At 54.9% G+C, this 16,701-nt stretch overlaps 1 protein-coding gene across 1 annotated transcript in view; it reads left to right on the top strand.

The window, feature by feature from the left end:
• Positions 1 to 16,701, top strand: part of ASS1 (argininosuccinate synthase 1) — a 57,540-nt gene that overhangs the window by 25,780 nt on the left and 15,059 nt on the right. Inside the window, exons 8-12 of the mRNA XM_037851313.1 lie at positions 2,423 to 2,493; positions 3,162 to 3,192; positions 9,070 to 9,160; positions 11,998 to 12,082; positions 12,728 to 12,792. Of these exons, the coding sequence (XP_037707241.1) occupies positions 2,423 to 2,493; positions 3,162 to 3,192; positions 9,070 to 9,160; positions 11,998 to 12,082; positions 12,728 to 12,792 (343 nt within the window). The remainder of the gene's footprint in view (positions 1 to 2,422; positions 2,494 to 3,161; positions 3,193 to 9,069; positions 9,161 to 11,997; positions 12,083 to 12,727; positions 12,793 to 16,701) is intronic.

Genomic DNA, 16,701 nt, shown 5'->3' with positions numbered 1-16,701 from the left:
CGTTTTTTTTTTTTTTTTTTCTTCTCATCTCCTTGAGATACAGACTATGAAGCACATTTTATCTTTAAGAATAGTGAATTAGAACCCCCACCCCATCCACACTCGCACGGCTCCCTCAAGTCGTGCCTAAGAGAGGGGACAGGTCTGACCTTCTCATTGTCTCCAGTTCTGGTAAGCCCCCAAACAGAAGAGGCCCCTGATTTTTCCAGCAAAGGTGAATTTCAGGAGAAAAGGCACTTAGCTCTGCTTCTATCCCAAATAACCTTTCAAATGGGAAAGTTTGCCAGGGAAATGCAGTCTGGCTCCCTTGGCTTCTCTCCTTCTGTCTCTTAGAGGCTGGTTTTGAGACTGAGCCCTGGGGACTGTTAGCCAGTCTAGAAGGGAGGCAGGGTTTCTGCTCCCAAGAAATGACCAGCATAACCGAACAGCTTCGAGGCTTTGTCCAAATTTAGAGCCAGGCAGGATTGGAGACAGCTGAGACAAAAATCAATGGGTCTTTAAAAGTCTGCTTTCAAGACCCGTAAGTAACCAAGGCCAAAAGGTGCTATCTGAAACTCATAAAAACATACATTTGCCTCACTTTCTGTCTCCCTGCTAAATCCATTGTCCAAGGAAAAAGCCCTCAGAATCACCCCATCCTTGTCACTGTCGCCATAGTTATATAGGGAAAAAAAAAAGCTGGTGTACTAAGTGAGAGCTGGAAAGCAAGTACGGTCTCATGTCTAAATATCAAAGATGCATTTGTTTTCTGCCCTTAATTATGATGGGAGTTTGTAGGGAGGAGCTCAGGACAGAAGTTTTGGGAAGCAAAAACGCCTTGGGGTTGTCAGTCTTAAGCATTTGTGTGTGTTGCCTTCCTGGAGAGGGCCTGGCCTCATCTTCCATCCCCCTTTCGTTCCCTCCCTTTCTCCTTTCCTCGCTCCTCGATCGGAAAAGAGAGAAGGCGAGAGTGTTTGCACACACACTCCCAAACACAGAAGCTGCAGGGAGCCCGGCCAGCTTTTGCTCAGCCCCTCACTGGCGGTGAATGGGGAGAATGGAGACCGGTGCCCACCGGCTCTCGGGGCATTTCATTCTAGCCCTGCCCTGCACAGAGCCCCCATCCACACACCTGGAAAACTCTGCCCGGATTTTACTCGGGACAACGTTTTGTTCCCCTAAGCTGCCCCCAACATGGAGCCTTTAAATAGGGTCTTCTCGTTTACCCGTGTAGTTTGAATTGAGAAGTATACAGATTCTAGAGCAGGTCAGGGGCGACTTTTTAAAGCAAGTCTCCTGCTAAAGCTTTAAAAAAAACAAACAAAAAAAGCCCAGCAGGTTTTGGCCTAATTTATTTTGAAGTTTCAAAGTGGTGATGAAGGAAACACAGCAGCTCCCTGGAGGTGGCCCCTAGAATCTAACGGGGAGGGGAGTAAGGCGGTGAGGAGGGTGCTGGTGGGGGCTGGTAGGGGAGGGACTGAGGCTTGGGTGGCCGAGCATCCGTTCCCACTGGTTTCACGGTGCCTGGCGGGGCCAACTAACTACAGCGTGTGCCCCGGAAACACAGGGAGGGGAACCCGGGGCCAGGTGTATCCTAGTGCTGGAGGAGCATGTGCTGCTTGTGCTTGATTCCCGTCAGGTGTTCTCTAAGGCAACCAGATTCGTCTTTTTCCCAAAAGGCTGAGTAAGGTGGGCCTTCAAAGTGATCGCCAATAGCCTGTAGAGCCCGGGGTCTCGGTCGGGATGGGTTTTCTCCTTTGACAATAGATCGGATCATTGGGGAAGTGAAACAATCAGCACCAAGTGCAGTGAAGATGGTGGGGGTGAGGGAGGGGCGACTGGGTTGTCCCTTTTTAGGGTCTGGAGACTGATGTGTGTGGCTGTCGTGCTAGGTCCAGGGGAGAGAGGCGGCTCCCAGAAAATGCCAGGCCACCTGTGTAGTTGAATAGTGAACCTGCACCGTGAGCTAGGAGCTCTGTTGGGCGTTCATTCTTCCATCCAGTAAACACTAAGCGCCCTGTGGCTCTGGTGGTGGAGGCCGTGGTTCACACTCTGGTTCCGCTGGTGGGAGTTGGGTCCATTTCAGCCCCCAGCTTGTCGAGGAAGCAGTGAGCTTCTGTGCAGTGCCTGGTGCACAGTGAGTGCCTCAAGGACCCTGGGTTGCTTGTGTAGACTTCGAATCTTGTGGAAGGAAGGCCAGCTGTCCACTCCATGACATCTCAGACACATGGTCTTATAGTTTCTACACTGGCACGTCCAGTGAGGACCCTCACTCCCACCTCACCAGGCAGCCCGGGGGAGGGGAAGACCAGGAGGGGAACAGAATGGGGAACAGAGTTTGGAGCTGTCTGTGACCTTGGGGGGGATTTAAAAGAAAGGCAGCTGGGCCTGACCCTCACAATGAGCTGCCTCACATCTGCCCTGTGTCATCTCTTACCTGCAGCGACATGGAATTCCTATCCCAGTCACCCCCAAGAACCCGTGGAGCATGGACGAGAACCTCATGCACATCAGGTAAGATGCTCCATCCACCTGTCCATCCCTCTGTCCTTCCTCTGCTCATTCAGCAGAACCAAGTTGTGAGCACCTACCTGAGCCTGATGCTCTGTGGTGGTGACCCTAGTACCCCCCAACATCCCTCGTGGAACCGAGAGGCCTCAGGAAGACAGACTCCAAACCACCACTCACCCAGTTCGCTCACTGCTGTTCCACTAAGTGCTGTGGGCAGAGGCACAGCAGGCTGGGAGGGAGATGATGGGGACCTGCCTGGCTGGGGTATCAGGGAGGGCTTCTCGGAAGAAGTGGCATTTGAACTAAAACCACAAGTTTGAAGGGGGACCAGCCAAGACACCGGGAAGAGTCTTCAGGGCAGAAAGAATATCCCGTGTGAAGGTCCCACGGCCTTGTTGGTGCCTGAGACAGAGGCCCCCAGGTCTTGACCCCTTGAGCCATGCCCCAGAAGACTGAGGGAAATGTCCTGGGCCCTTCCTTGCAACCCGCAGCAACCACAGCTGGCTTTGATGAGCCCAGAATATTCCAAGCAGGGTTGGCAGCAGTTGCTTTGGCAGAGAGAACAGGGCAGGCTGGGCTTGTCTGTACAACCGGGGACTCGGGGACTGGGGTGTTGGTGGGGCTGCTGTGTCCCTCCCCTACTGATTCCGTTTGCCCTCTCCCCACCGCAGCTACGAGGCTGGAATCCTGGAGAACCCCAAGGTAATTCCCCATTTCCTCTGAGCCGTCTTTGGTGGTAGGACCGTTCCGTGCCGATGCTGTCTGATATATTTGTAGCCTAATTTGAAATTTCACGGGGGGCCGGCTGTGGGGCTGGGGCTGGGCCCTGCCTGTGTTCCCCAACCTGACCCCCCCTCCGCCTGCCCTCTCCACACTGCATTTTAAGATCCACCCCCCATGCTCTTTTTCTAATTGCTGATGAGATGAATAGGGGAAGGAAATATTTCAGGGCAGCATAGAGGGAGAGTGTCATTGTGAGACAATAAAGAAGCAATTAGGCAGATGAGACACTTGTGGGAGGTGCCCAGCCTGTGCCCACCAGCTCTCAGGCCATGCCGCCTGATAATAATGGGGGGGGGGGCGTGGCACAGATTAGAGCCTCAGGGCCCATTTGTCTGCGCCTCTGTCCCACACCCGCCGGCAGGCTGCCCTGATCCTCTGTCCCCAGCCTCCCGGGCTGGCCAGGCCTGGCGGCTTGGCCCTGTTTGAAGTTTAGGGTTGCTCTCCCTGGGGGGGTTTCTCTTTGTATGTCCCCCTGCCCACCGTGGGAGGTAGGGAGGCAGGGTGAAATCTATCATGGGAAGAGAGAAATCTCTTTGTCCCTGAGGGAATGTGTCTACGTTCCCTGGCTCAGCCCCACACCCCTGGCTGCTGGTTTGGGGGTGGGGTCTGCTGATCTGATGTTAGGAAAGAAGTGAGCTGGGGTGAGGGGTGGGAGGCAGGCAGCTGGGCCTGTGAGATCCAAGAAGACCAGCTGGAGGGGAGGGGGCCTGGGTGAGTTTTGGTGAGGATGGGGATGACTGGAGCCCCGTGGGGAGGTCCCAGGATGGTTCCCCCCCAGGGAACAGGCACCCCTGACTCCCTCCCCTCTCCACCACCAAAATGTTTCCCTGGGCCGCATCCATCCCATGCACTTGGCCAGTGTTGGCAAAAATGTAACATATGTACCACCTTCCACTTCCTGGGAGCCAGGGCCTGGCTTAATCTCCTTGAATCCTGGCTGTGTGCATGAGCATCCTCGTCTTATGGGTGAGGAAACCGAGGCCCAGAGAAGTGCAGCGACTCACCCCAGGGCGCCTGCTGCTCAGTGAGGGAGAGGGGTGCATCGCAGTCACCCCATCAGGGGAGCTGGCACTCCTGCCTCTGCTTCCCCCACTCTCCATCAGCCCAGTCCCCCCCTTCCCTGCCCACTCACCCTGCTCAGCCCAGGCTTGTCGCTCTCACTCAGGAGAGCCCCACACCCTTGCCCCCTGGGGGCTGATGGCCCCCACGGGGCTGCTGCCTGCTGGCCACAGGTTTTTCCAGTTCATGCTCTGCTGACCCCACAACACTCAGGCCAGCCACCCCTAATTAGCCAGTCAGTCAGCGCCAAGGGGAGCGGGGGAGGCTGAGCGGCTGCATGGCAGGGTGTCCTCCAGGCCCCAGCGGGCCCCAAACCGCTGGGAAACTGCTCCCCACCCCTCTCCCAGCAGCCTATGGCCCCTCTGCTCACCAGAGAGGAGGGGCCCTGAGAACAGACCACCTCAGGACTGGGGAGGCCAAGGCCAGAGAGGAAGTTGTCCCTCAGGCAGGGCTGGGCATGCCCAGGCCTCAAGTCCTGGCACTGGCTCGCTGCGTGGCTTTGGGCAGGTCCCCTCCCCTCTCTGTGCCTCCTATCTAATGAGGGTATTGGGTGGATACGTGCTCAAGTCTTGTCTTTAGATTCTGTCACCCAAACAAGCCTTGAGACTAGGAAAGCAGAAGATATAGTGGTTAATGCTCATGTCTGAGAGACAGAGAACCTGAGTCTGAATCCCAGCTCTGCTTCTTATTGCTGTGCAACTTGGGTAAGTTACCCAACCTCTCTGAGCCTAACTTTCTTCATGCACAGAATGGGAAACCACAGCACCTTCTTCTGTGGCAGTTGAGGATGAAATGAATGCATGTGCTAAAGTGCTTGGGCCTGTCCCTGGCATGGGGCAAGGCCTCTGTCATGGACTTGGGGGTCCTATGCTCCCTCCTGAGGCCAGCTAAAAACTTAAGATTCTTTCTGGGGGGTTGGAAGAGGCCAGGATCCTCTCAGGGGCAGCTCTCATCTCCCCAGGAAGAGGCCGTGCAGGGCCCGAGTTGAGGGAAACATCATTCCTTCTGAGAAGCATGGGGCCAGGCCCCTGAACCCAGGGTCTGTCCACTCCAACCCTACTTTCTCAAACTGTCTTGCTGCTGTGTGGCGCTGGGGACCTCTGCTGGCCTCTGTGCTGGCCTAGCTGTGGGGGCTCCCCCAGAGTCCAGCGTGGGGCTCCACTCCAGAACCCACCCTTGCCCCTCTAGAGTCCATGTGTGTGGGGGTGCTTGTCCGACGGCCACTGCTAGCATCCCAGGAACAAGGAGGCCACAGCTAGGACAACTGGGTGTCCGTCCCGGCCCTCTTGAGAGGAGCTCAGGGGGAGAGAGCTTAGGGGAAATGGTGCCCCCTCCCCCTCTCCAAAAAAAAGCCCCGAGACCTGCTGAAGGGAGGGTTTGAAGGCAGATGGCTGAGCCATTTTCTGCCTCCATGAGGGCTGATTGAAGGGCAATGAGGCAGCTAATGCGAAGAAAGATAGAAATTTACTTGCTTTAACTTCATACGGCCCACAGTGAAAGAGTTCATTCAGTTGCCGGCCCCGCCATATCTGATGGATGAATAAACCATTTGCAGCATCGATCATGCCTCTACATCATGGTTTAGTTCATGGGCCATTTGCTTCCAATTTCTTCTTCTTGGGCCCTGTTTCATGCTTTCTTTCGCCCTCGGCCCCCAGCCCCTCTCTCTCTCTTTTTCTTCACTCATCCCTCCCCCAACCCCCTTCCCCCAAAGATGACTTTGGAAGTGAGCCCTCCCGCTGGGATGGATAAATAGATGGCATTGATACTCGGCAACAAACTATTTGTCATTTGAACTGGGCTTTTAGGAGGGAGAGTAAAAGGAAGGCAGGCGCCGAGCCACCTCGGAATGCAAAGCAAATGTCATTTTATTTCTATTTAGTTATTTTATTTAATCGGCGCTGTCAGGTTCCCTCCAGGGTGTCGGAAGCCGCCCGCCAGCTGCCTCCAACTTCCACTGTCGAGTCTGGGACTTGCGTCCTTGGGAGCCCTCCTACCTCCTCCTCTCTCCTTCCAAATGCAAAGGTTCTCATCCTTTTTCGTTTTGGGTGCAATTAAGAAGTGTGGCAGGAGAAACGGACAAGCACAAAATTGAAAACAGAGGCTCTCGGGCTATTCGAGCAAGGGGCCTGCTGGAGACCCTGGTTTGAGTGAAGCCCAGGCTCGGGGGCCAGTGGGGAGCCTCAGGCAGGCAGGGCAGGGGCTCTGGAGTCTTCCTGGGGGCCCAGAGGTCTAAGCCCCATGCTAAAGGTGCTGGCCCTCTCTGGCTACATCCCGCAGTCCCCAGGTAACTTGAAGTAATTAACATAGAGTGGTGGAAAAGAGTCCCAGAGCTGGCTTCTGGGGACGGGCAGCATGATGGGATGAGCCACTTCTCTGGGCCTTGGTTTCCCATCTGTTCAATGGAGACTCAGGCTGGGGTTTCCTTCAGGACCTTGGGTCTGTCTTTGAGATTGGCTCAGGGTTCTTGCTCCCGCCTCGCGAATGGCAACAGATGAAGGGACATAGTTGGGCCTGAGGCACACGGCACACTGAGCTCTGGGCAGAGGTGGAGCTAGAAGAACCATCCAGCCTGATTTGCCCAGGACTGAGAGGTTTCTCAAGACACAGGAGTTTCAGTGGTAAAGTCATGAGCGTCCTGGGCAACCAGGATGGGTGGTCACCTAACATAGAGCCAGAGGGCAGTGAGCACAGGCGATCAGGCCCTCCCAGGCCCTACTGATGGCCCCAACTCGGGCAGGGGTGGGGGGTCTCCTAGAGGATTTCTCAGAGGAGGCTCATGGCACATCAGAGGGGTCTATGTCAGCAATCCTCCCCATCTGTGGTGCACACTACAGTTTTCACCAGGCTTTTCATTGTATTCTCTTGGGTGGTTTTCATGTCCAGTAAAAAAGAAAACACAGAAACTGTTCACTTAAATTATAAAATTGTCTGTGGCAGTTACTATTTCCCCCTTTTACAGATGAAGAAACTAAGGCTCATGGAGGTGCAGCAATTTGCCCAGGGCCTCACAGCCTGGGGTTTTGACTCCTGTCTTGGGGGTATATTTCACCACTCTAAAATCAGCATGTGTTTGTTGGGGGCCTCGTGGGTTCCCTGCCCCATGCTGGGTGCCAGAGACTTGGCGGGGAGCACATCAGCCATGGGCCATGCAGAGAGCTGTAGCTACAGTTGCCTTCCCTCAGCCTTGACATCGTCATCTAGAGGGTCACGGTGCCTGCTTGCTCTTCTTACCATGCTGGGCTGCTGAGAGCACAAAAGAAACCACAGGTGGAAAGTGAGATTTATTAAAAAATTGATTTATTTTTTTAACTTTTTATTTGGAAATAATTTTAAACTTACAGGAAAGTTACAAAAATAATACAGGAACAATATATAGAATTCCTGTGTACCCTTACATGTTTACCCAGATCTATCAACTATTAACATTTGCCATATTTGTTATCCTATCATCTATCTATGTATCTATCTATCTTCTAAACATTTGAGAGCAGGTTGCATACAGCGTGCTCCTCTAACTTCCATGTGTATTTCCAGAGAACAAGGACACTAACTTATGTAACCACCTTAAGTATAGCTACCAAGTTCAAGAAATTTTAGCATTGATAGAAAGCATTCAGTCCATATTCTAATCTTTTCAGCTGTCCCAATTATGTCCTTTTGGGCCCTTTCTCCTCCATTAGATTCAGTCCAGGATCATGGATTTCATTTTATTGCCATACATGTCATCATCTCCTTAGTGTCTGTCTGTCTGTCTCTTTAATTGTGGTGCCATATATACAACATAAGATTTCCCATCTCAGCCACTCCCAAATATACAAGTCAGCAGCATTAGTCACATCCACAATGTTGTGCTACCATCGCCATCATCTATTACCAAAACTTGTCCTTCGCCCCAAACACAATCCCTGCCCCCATTATGTTTGCAAGGTTTTTAAAACCAAAGCTGTAAGGCCTTTCTGTTCCCAGGACGTTGACAGGTGAATAAGAACAGATGGGCCGCAGATGCCCACAGGAGGGCCCCCGTCCCCACAGTGGCAAGTGTCCTGACTTCAGCCTGGGGGAGCCGGGGCCTCCAGAGACTAGAGGGAATTTTGAGAGTTCCAGGCAGCAAGCAGGCCCTCCGCCGCTGCATCGAGACGAGAGGCCCATTTTCCAACATGCCCAAGAAAAAATATACATAAAGGTTGATGTGTTTTCAAATGGGTTTTTGCTTTGCTCTTCTCTTTTCTCCCTGTGAGTATTAACCTCAGGGACCCCGAGGACAGCTCAGCTCTCCGGAGCACCTGCTGGGGTCACGCGTAGTCATTAGCTTTGCGGTCAGTGCAGAATAAACCCCAATTCCCGGCGCCAGCAAAAGCGTGCATGCCCGCTCCTGGGAAGCCTGTGGAACGCCACCTCGCGCCTCCAAAGTCACACTTTTTCCTGCCTGACTTGTTCCTCTCCTGCTATTCTACCTCCAGCTGTGGGGGCGTCAAAGAAAAAGATGAGATCAAGTTGAGGGGAAAATTTGTCTGATTTCTTGAGCCCTTTGTTTCCCAGGCCCCTGGCAAGCAGGGCTGGCTCTGGGCTGGGGGCTGGGGGCCCTGCTGTTCCATGCCAGCTGGTGGGTTCTGGGTGGGGAGCCTGGTCCAGTACCGGGGCAGGGGAGGGGGCAGGCCTGGGAGACGGGGGACTGGTGTGTGACGGCTTGGCTCTGGACACTCCATTCCCCAAACTCTTTCTTTCCTTTGTCAGAGCCAAGCACCTCCAGGTCTCTACACAAAGACCCAGGACCCAGCCAAAGCCCCCGACAGCCCTGACATCCTTGAGATCCAGTTCAAGAAAGGTATGTCCCCCCATCAGGACACAAAAGGGCTGACTCTTGAGGCTCTGGCTCCTTTGGCCTCCCTGACTGGGAGCCTAGGCACAAGCCCTCTGCACATCTCCTGCTTTCCTGAAAGCCAGAGTTCCAGCAGGGTCTTCAAGGGTCCCCAGCTGCCCCCTTCCCTGAATCCCTGGAAGCATTCCGGCTGGAGAGGGAAGCAGAGGGCCCTTGGCTGTACATCACACCAGTTTACAGGCACGAGGTCCAGAGGGTGTGTGTCCCAGTCCTTGGGCAGCCACTTGCCAGGTGTGGGACTTTCCTGAAGTCCTCAACCTCCCTGGCCTCAGTTTCCTCATCTGAAACCGGGGATCAGAGTGCCTTGTGTTTTCACGGGTGTTGAATGAGGTCTATATGGGAAGGGGCCAGCACAGGGCCCTGGCACTGAGGAGGTGCCCGTAAATGATAAGTCTTAAAAAGCTTGCCTCAGGGACCTCTCTGACCCTGCAACTAAACCTTAGCTAGTCCCAGAGTAGCTGCTCACCACCTTACTGCCTACCTCCCTGCCCCTGGTTACAGAGCTGCTGCCCCTCTTACTCCCCTTGGCAGAGGGTGAGTATCAATCTCCTCATCTTCACTGCCATGTACAGGAATGCTTTCTGGCCTGGCCTGAGGGCCCAGCTCTGAGCCAGGCAAGAGGGGCTGCCTGAGGGGGTGTCTTTTGCCCAGGAAGAAAGGGGGTATGGCAAGGCAAGCCTGGTAACAGGAGGAGCAGGACCAAGCTCAGAGTGAGGGTTCAGGAGCTCCAGGGAGAAGACCTTTCTAGGAGACTGCAGAGATTGAAGGCTTCTTGGAGGAGGTGGTGCTGGATCTCGGCTTCAGGGGCTGGGCAGGGGCTGGAGGAACCCAGAGGAGGCGTGAGGCCCTCCCCAGCCCAGTCAAGGAAACTGGCTGTCCATCCATAAGGTGGAGCAGGGGGCAGAAGGAGAGGGGCTCCACAGAGCGGCCAGGGCACCCCAGAGACCAGAGCTCGAGAGTAAACAGCACCAGGCCAAGGCAGAGGCAAGGGTTCAGATTCTGATGTTTCCACATACGGAGTGGCCTTGACAACTGACTTCCCTCCCAGGCCTCGGGCCTACCCACCTATAAAATGGGCCACAGAGGTGATGCTCACAGGGGCTGAGTGTGGCTTTTGCAGAGTGAGGGTGTGGGAGATAGAGGCTGCTAGTACTCTCATCCTTGGCCTCTTCCAGGCCTTTTCCAAGAGGCTGGCCGAGGAAGCTCAGCTTTCCCAAGCCAGTGGGCATCTTCTTTGCTCCCCTCCATTTGTTGAAACCCTGGAATTTCTCACCACTCGGGCCACAGGGGCCTTGGTCTGAGGCCCCTAAAGAGAGCTGCAGCCCTGGGTCCATTTCATGCCCACTCTGCCTGGGCGTGGAGCCGCCCCGGGGCATCACTGTTGATGGGACAGACCCAGATCCCTGCACAGGTGTCCCCTGGGTGCCAGGCAGGAGGCACAAGTCTCGGCAGCCCCTCCTCAAGGAACAGGGCTGCTCTCTGGACTGAGTCGCTGGAGAAGAAGAAACGTGATCCATTTTAATGATTTCGGGACTGTCTGGAAAAAAAAAAGAAAAGATGGGAGGAGCCCGCTCCTGACTACTCCCCATTCATCTTCGAGTTAATTTATTTGAAGTTTTAATCTAATTATTAACTATTTTAAAGGCTAAGAGGCTTTCTGTGGCAGCAGCACCAACAATGTCTCCTCCCCCCCCAGGCAGGCCCCGGCCAAGGCCCCAGCGAAGGCTGATAATAGGGACGGGAGGGAAAGAAAGGGTGAGGGGAAGGCGGAGGGCGGCGAGAGGGGCTTAAGGTTCATTATTGGGCAGACTTACATTTAATAGCAATTTACAACCAAGTTATAAAACCCCTGGAAATGGGGGTTGAGAATGGCGAGGCTGACAGCGCCCCGAGCGAAGCCCCTCCGAGCGGCGCCTGGCTAATAAAGACTCGAAAGCCGCTATTGAGCCCTGATTGGCACCCGATCGCCGGCGACATGGTAATGAGTCGGGCAGATGGGTGGGGGATTAGCCGCCAACTTTGAACAGCTTTTCTTTGTCACTGTTACAGCTCTCTTGTTAGCCCCCTAATACATTTATTGCTCATTTCACACCGCTCAAGAAAGTGCCCCTTGCTATTCAAAGTCAACCCCGAACCCACCCACTGCACCCCCCCCACCCCCCTCGACATGGTCCTTCCCGTCCCGAGCAGTGGCCGTTGCCCTCCTGCCACCCCAGACCCGACTTCTCAGAATTCATGGACCTCGCCTGCTGGAGCGGGCACCATTTCACCCCCATCAATCAGATGGCTGCGAGCGGGTCCGGGGTATGGAGTCGGGGGGCGCGGGGGTCTGCCTGACAGACGTGGCAGGGGGCTCTGTGTGTGTGTGTGTGTGTGTGCGTGCACACACAAGCTTGCTGCACCTCGGCCAGGCGGCCCCGGCTAACTGGTGGGACAGAAGGTGCTCCCGGTGTAAGACAATGGTGGAGCGTGAAATTCAATTAGTTCAGGGCCTGGTTCCAATTTCACAGCCCCTAAATGCAAAAGGGGCAAAGAGAATGGGAAGGGTGGGGGAGAGCATTTTTTATTGCATTTTCCCTTTCATTCTGGGGGGCTTCCTCGCCCCTTCTCTCCCTGCAGCAGGCCTCAACCTGCACAGGGCTTTTCAAGGAGTCATTTGGAGTCCATATCTGTCACATTCATTTAAGGCGTTGCGGGTGGAGGGGAGAGGGCAGGGTGGCTGGCGCCGTGCTTCTCCGCTGAGCTCCGGCCCAGAGGCCCACCGCCCTCGCCTCCCACCCTAGGGGTTCCCGTGCAGGTGACCAATGTCAAGGATGGCACCACCCACAGCTCGTCCTTGGAGCTCTTCGTGTACCTGAATGAAGTCGCGTGAGTGCCCGCAGCCCCACCTGGCCGCCCGGGAAACTGCAGGGTCTTGGGCAATCCCTGCCTGTACCAGGGCAGCTGATGGTCACGGGGGGCTAGGAGGACAGGGCAGCCCCCTCTGCCCATGGCCTTAAGGTGGCCTTAGCCCCACACAGCCCCCCATGCCAAGGAGACAGGTTTGGTGGGAGAGTCCCTTGTTTAAATCTCTTAGCAACAACCCCCAGGGAGTCCACTGTGGGGGACTGGGACAGTCAGGCTGGGGCTTCCAGGCCCTCAGCTGGATCTGAGAGACCAGGAAAGAAGGGAAGATGGGCAGTGGTCAGGGCTGGTGCCAGGCAAAGCCCTGGGGCAGAGGTAACAGAAGGAACCAATTAAACTCACTGTGCCCCCATCCCTTTCTGGGCCTCCGTTTCTCCACCTGTGCAAGGGGTGGGGTGGACCAGGTGACCTGGCTCGGCTGTCCTCTGAGTCTTGGGTCCTGAGATGGAGCCTGAGCCCCTGTGTGTGGCCCTGGGGCCGCACAGCCAGGTTCCCTCATGATGTTGCACACGGGCAGCCCTGTGGCCTGGACTGTGACAGCTGGGTGGGTGCTGCCCAACTACAAGCCTGCGGTCACACCTGGATCCCAGCAGCCCGTTCCTCCCACAGGGGCAAGCACGGCGTGGGCCGCATTGACATCGTGGAGAACCGCTTCATCGGAATGAAGTCCCGGGGTGAGTCTGCTCCCCCACCCTTGGGGATGTGCCCCAGCTCTCAGAGAGCACCCTGAGACCCCGGCCCCATTCAGATGTTGCTACTCCCATGCTACTTGGGTGACTTGGGGCAAATCCTTTCACCTCACCAGACTTCCACTTCCCTTCTGTCGAATGGGGTGCCGAGCCCATTGCCCCCTGACTTCGTGAGCTCTGGGCCTGAGACATTGATGGGAGGAGCGGGGAGCGTCTGAGAGAGACTCTGGGGAGAGGGCAGGCCAAGGGCTAGGCCTGAGGTCAGGCTCCCTCATGTCCCAGGCGACTCTTCTGGTTTGGAGGTGGACCGTGCAAGGCTGATTTCGTGGTCATTAAGGCTGCGTTCAGGAGGCCGGCCAGGGGTGGGCGCTGTCGGGTGCTGTGAGCTGGCCGGGGCCTGCGGGCCTGTCCCTGGGGCAGGAATGGCACCAGAGCCCCTCTTCCCAGGGGCGGGCAGAGCTCTGCATCATGTGGAGTGGCTGCCACCTTGGCTGGCCCTGGGCTGCCCAGCCCCGTGTCCACCTCTGGCTGGGCCCCACCAGCTGCATCTTTCTCCTCAATGACCAAACCCCATGAGTCCCTTTGTCAGTCACTAGGATATCTGAGCCCTCAGTTACTACATCATCTTGACCTCATCACCCTCCTCTCTGGGCCTCACTTTCCCCACCCGTTGGTCTCTAAAATCCAAAAAAGCAGATCCCCAGATTCAGCTGTTAGAAAGGGGCTCTGGACTGGGAGGCAGGGTTCTCACCGCAGGTTTGGCCTTCGTTGCCGAATGACCTTGGACAAGGATTCCTTATCCCTGGGCCTCAGTTTCCCCAAGCATAGTGTGGTAGGGCTGGTAGTGGGAGTTGGATCTGACCTGTTTGGGGTTTATCTTAAAAGATGTAGGGATGAGGAAAGGGAGGTGGTAGCTTTGCCTCTTCCACATTTTTTCTTCCTCACCATGGCTTTTATCCCTCAGAAACAACCTAATTGAAAGGTTATTTCAATTGGGTTGGAAGGCCTTGTGGAGAACAATATTACTAATTAGCTGCTCCCTTTTACCCTCACCTCCCTTTGTCTTTTGCCCATATTAACATCTGATTAAATGTCCCTTTGTCTAAACCTGCCCTTGGGAGTCTGCACAATGCGACTCCTCCATGGCAGAGCAGGAGGGACCTCGAGCACCAACAGACCAATGCCCTCATTTTACAGATGGGGAAACCAAGGCGCCAGGAGTGGAGAGGGCTTACTCAGGGTTGATCCCAGCCCTGCCACCCGGGTGCCAGCACGCGTATGATAGCAGAGGTAGTGAGATGTGCACTACCCTTTCCCCTGGGGGCAAAGACAGCCCTGCCTTCTGGGAGCTGTCAGTGGGGATGGGGGTAGCCAGAAGGGGCCGCCATTGTCATGTCCCTCCCCTGCCTGTGGCAGGCTTCACTAATAGATGGTGGCAATATCCTGTTGCATGTGGTCTCAGTGCTGCAGGAAGCCACTGCCAACTGATCAGGATTCTTTGCCTTTCCTTCTTGGAAATACAAAGACTGGCCTGGGGTCCCTGTGAAATGGCATCCTGTTGGATGGGGGAAAGTCCAGCTAAAATTGAGATGAAGAAAGTGACCACAGAAGGAGATGGTGATGAAGGCCTGGACTGGGCTGTGTGTTCTGGGAAGGCATCCTGGAGGAGGCAGTAGAACAGGGTCAACAGGTAGAGTGTGGAGTGGGGAGGGTGGAGCAGGAGCACCCAGGGGACAATGCAAGAGGAGGGTGGGAGACCTGAGGTGGTGTCTTAGTTTGCTAATGCTGCAGAATGCAAAACACCAGAGATGGACTGGCTTTTATAAAACGGGGTTTTATTTCACTACACAGTTACAGTCTTAAGGCCACAAAGCATCCAAGGTAACACCTCAGCAATCGGGTACCTTCACCGGAGGACGGCCAGTGGTGTCCGGAAAACCTCTGCTAGCTGGGAAGGCAGCTGGCGTCTGCTCCAAAGCTCCGGCCTCAAAACGGCTTTCTCCCAGGAAGTTCCGTTCTAGCAAGCTTGCTTCTCTTCAAAACATCACTCCCAGCTGTGCTCTCTTTCCTCTCTTTGAGTCAGCTCATTTATATAGCTCCACCGACCAAGGCCCACCCCAAATGGGTGGGGCCACGCCTCCATGGGAACATCTCATCAAAATTATCACCGACAGCTGGGTGGGGCACACTCCAAGCAAATCCAACCAGCACCAAAACGCCTGCCCCACACAAAACCACAAAGATAATGGCATTTGGGGGACACAATACACTCAAACCGGCACAGGTGGCCTGCTGGGGTTGGGTTGGGTCCATCAGGGGTCGAGCCCACTGAAGAGCTGGTGTAGAGGCCAAGGCTTTAGTATAAGAGTCCCAACCTTGGCTCCACCACCAACGGGCAAGAAACTTAAGCCTCCCTGAGCCTCACCTTCTTCATCTGTGAAATGGGCAGTTGTACAGAACAAACATAGAGCATTCCTGGCCCGTGGTCAATGCTGTGCCTAAATGGTAGATTTACTCCCTTTTTCCCCAGAACTGGGGACATTATCACCTTAGAAGGTCACCGCCCTGAGAGTAATAGTCTGTTCCTGCCCCTTTGGCTCCTTAACTCCCACACCAGGAGAAAGTTCCTGGAGCACAGCCTTCACTTTGCATGTTACTGTGGGGAAGAGTCCCTAAAAGGAAAGAATTTGCTCTGAGAGTTGGACAGTCTTTGGGGAAGGCAATCAGGATTCTGACTCCAAGTGTGGTGCGTGAACTTAGCTAAATTGCGTGCCCTCCCTGCCACTCCAGCTGTAAAGGAGGGGCCTGGCCAGGAGAGCTCTGCGGCTGGAAGTTCTAAATTGCCTATTCTCTGGCTTGGTTTGGGGAATGATAGAAGAACGTGGCTTGGTAATTTTAGGGTGGTGTCTTGTTTTTATTTCTCCACCCCAAATAATTAATTGTTGAGAGAGAGAGAAAGAGCAGGCAGGATTTCCCCACGACAAGGTTTTTATTAAATGTACGGTAATGGGAGACGCTGTTAATCGTCAGTTACATCGAGGGCAGAGCCAGGAGGAGGCTCTTGTCTATATCTCAGTGTACAAGGGAAAAATGTCATCTGTATTGATTTTACAAAGCTCGTAATTGAAATTCGCTAAGGGCTTGTTTTTTTCAGGGCGGGGGGGGTAGGAAGTTGGGTGGCACTAGTGCCCGCCGTCTGGGGTGGCCTGACCAGGCGGCACTGGGGCCATGGGGTCAGAGGGGCAGGGGGCAGGCGAAGCTGCAGATGGAGTAGCTTTCTCTGTATTGTGGCTGTTCCCATCGTCATTATCACATTATCTTTTTAACTCTGGAGGGGGGCTAATTAAGTGAAGTAAATGAAATCAGTGGGGAAGAGTGGGGGGGTGGCAGGGCAGGCAGGAGGGAAGCAGGGAAGGAGCCAGCGCGTGTCCTTCTGCTCACCTTCTCCTTCCTTTCTGGTCCCAGGCTTCTCCACGCCCCCAGCCAGCAATCCTCTCCTCCCCTCCCCTCTCCTCCCCTCTCCCTCCTCCCCTCCCCTCCCCTCCCTTCCCCTCTCTTCCCAGCCCTGCCCCACCCCATCCCCCCTCTGCCTGCTGCTCTGTCTCTCTACTTGGCCCTTCCTTCTTGCCTTTGCCTCTTTCCCTCTTTCCTCTGCCAAGTCCCTGTTTTCCTCTCTCCCCTTTCCTTCTCCCCACTTCCTTCTTTCTTTTCCTTCTACAGCTTTCCTTTCCGTTCTCTTACCTCCCTTCCCTCCACCCCCTGCCCTCCCATCTCTCACCTCTCCTCTCTCATCTCAATTCCTCCTTATTCTTCCACTGGCCAAGAAGGAAGAAGGGTGCCCACCCCCTTACCCTCCTGCCCATGTCTCCCAGAGGCTCAGCTTAGAACATTCCA

Source organism: Choloepus didactylus, chromosome 10 (genome assembly GCF_015220235.1).
Source record: "Choloepus didactylus isolate mChoDid1 chromosome 10, mChoDid1.pri, whole genome shotgun sequence".
NCBI classification, from domain to species: Eukaryota; Metazoa; Chordata; class Mammalia; order Pilosa; family Megalonychidae; genus Choloepus; species Choloepus didactylus.
The sequence above is the reverse complement of the archived record's forward strand: the minus strand, read 5'-3'. Positions and strand labels throughout refer to the sequence as shown.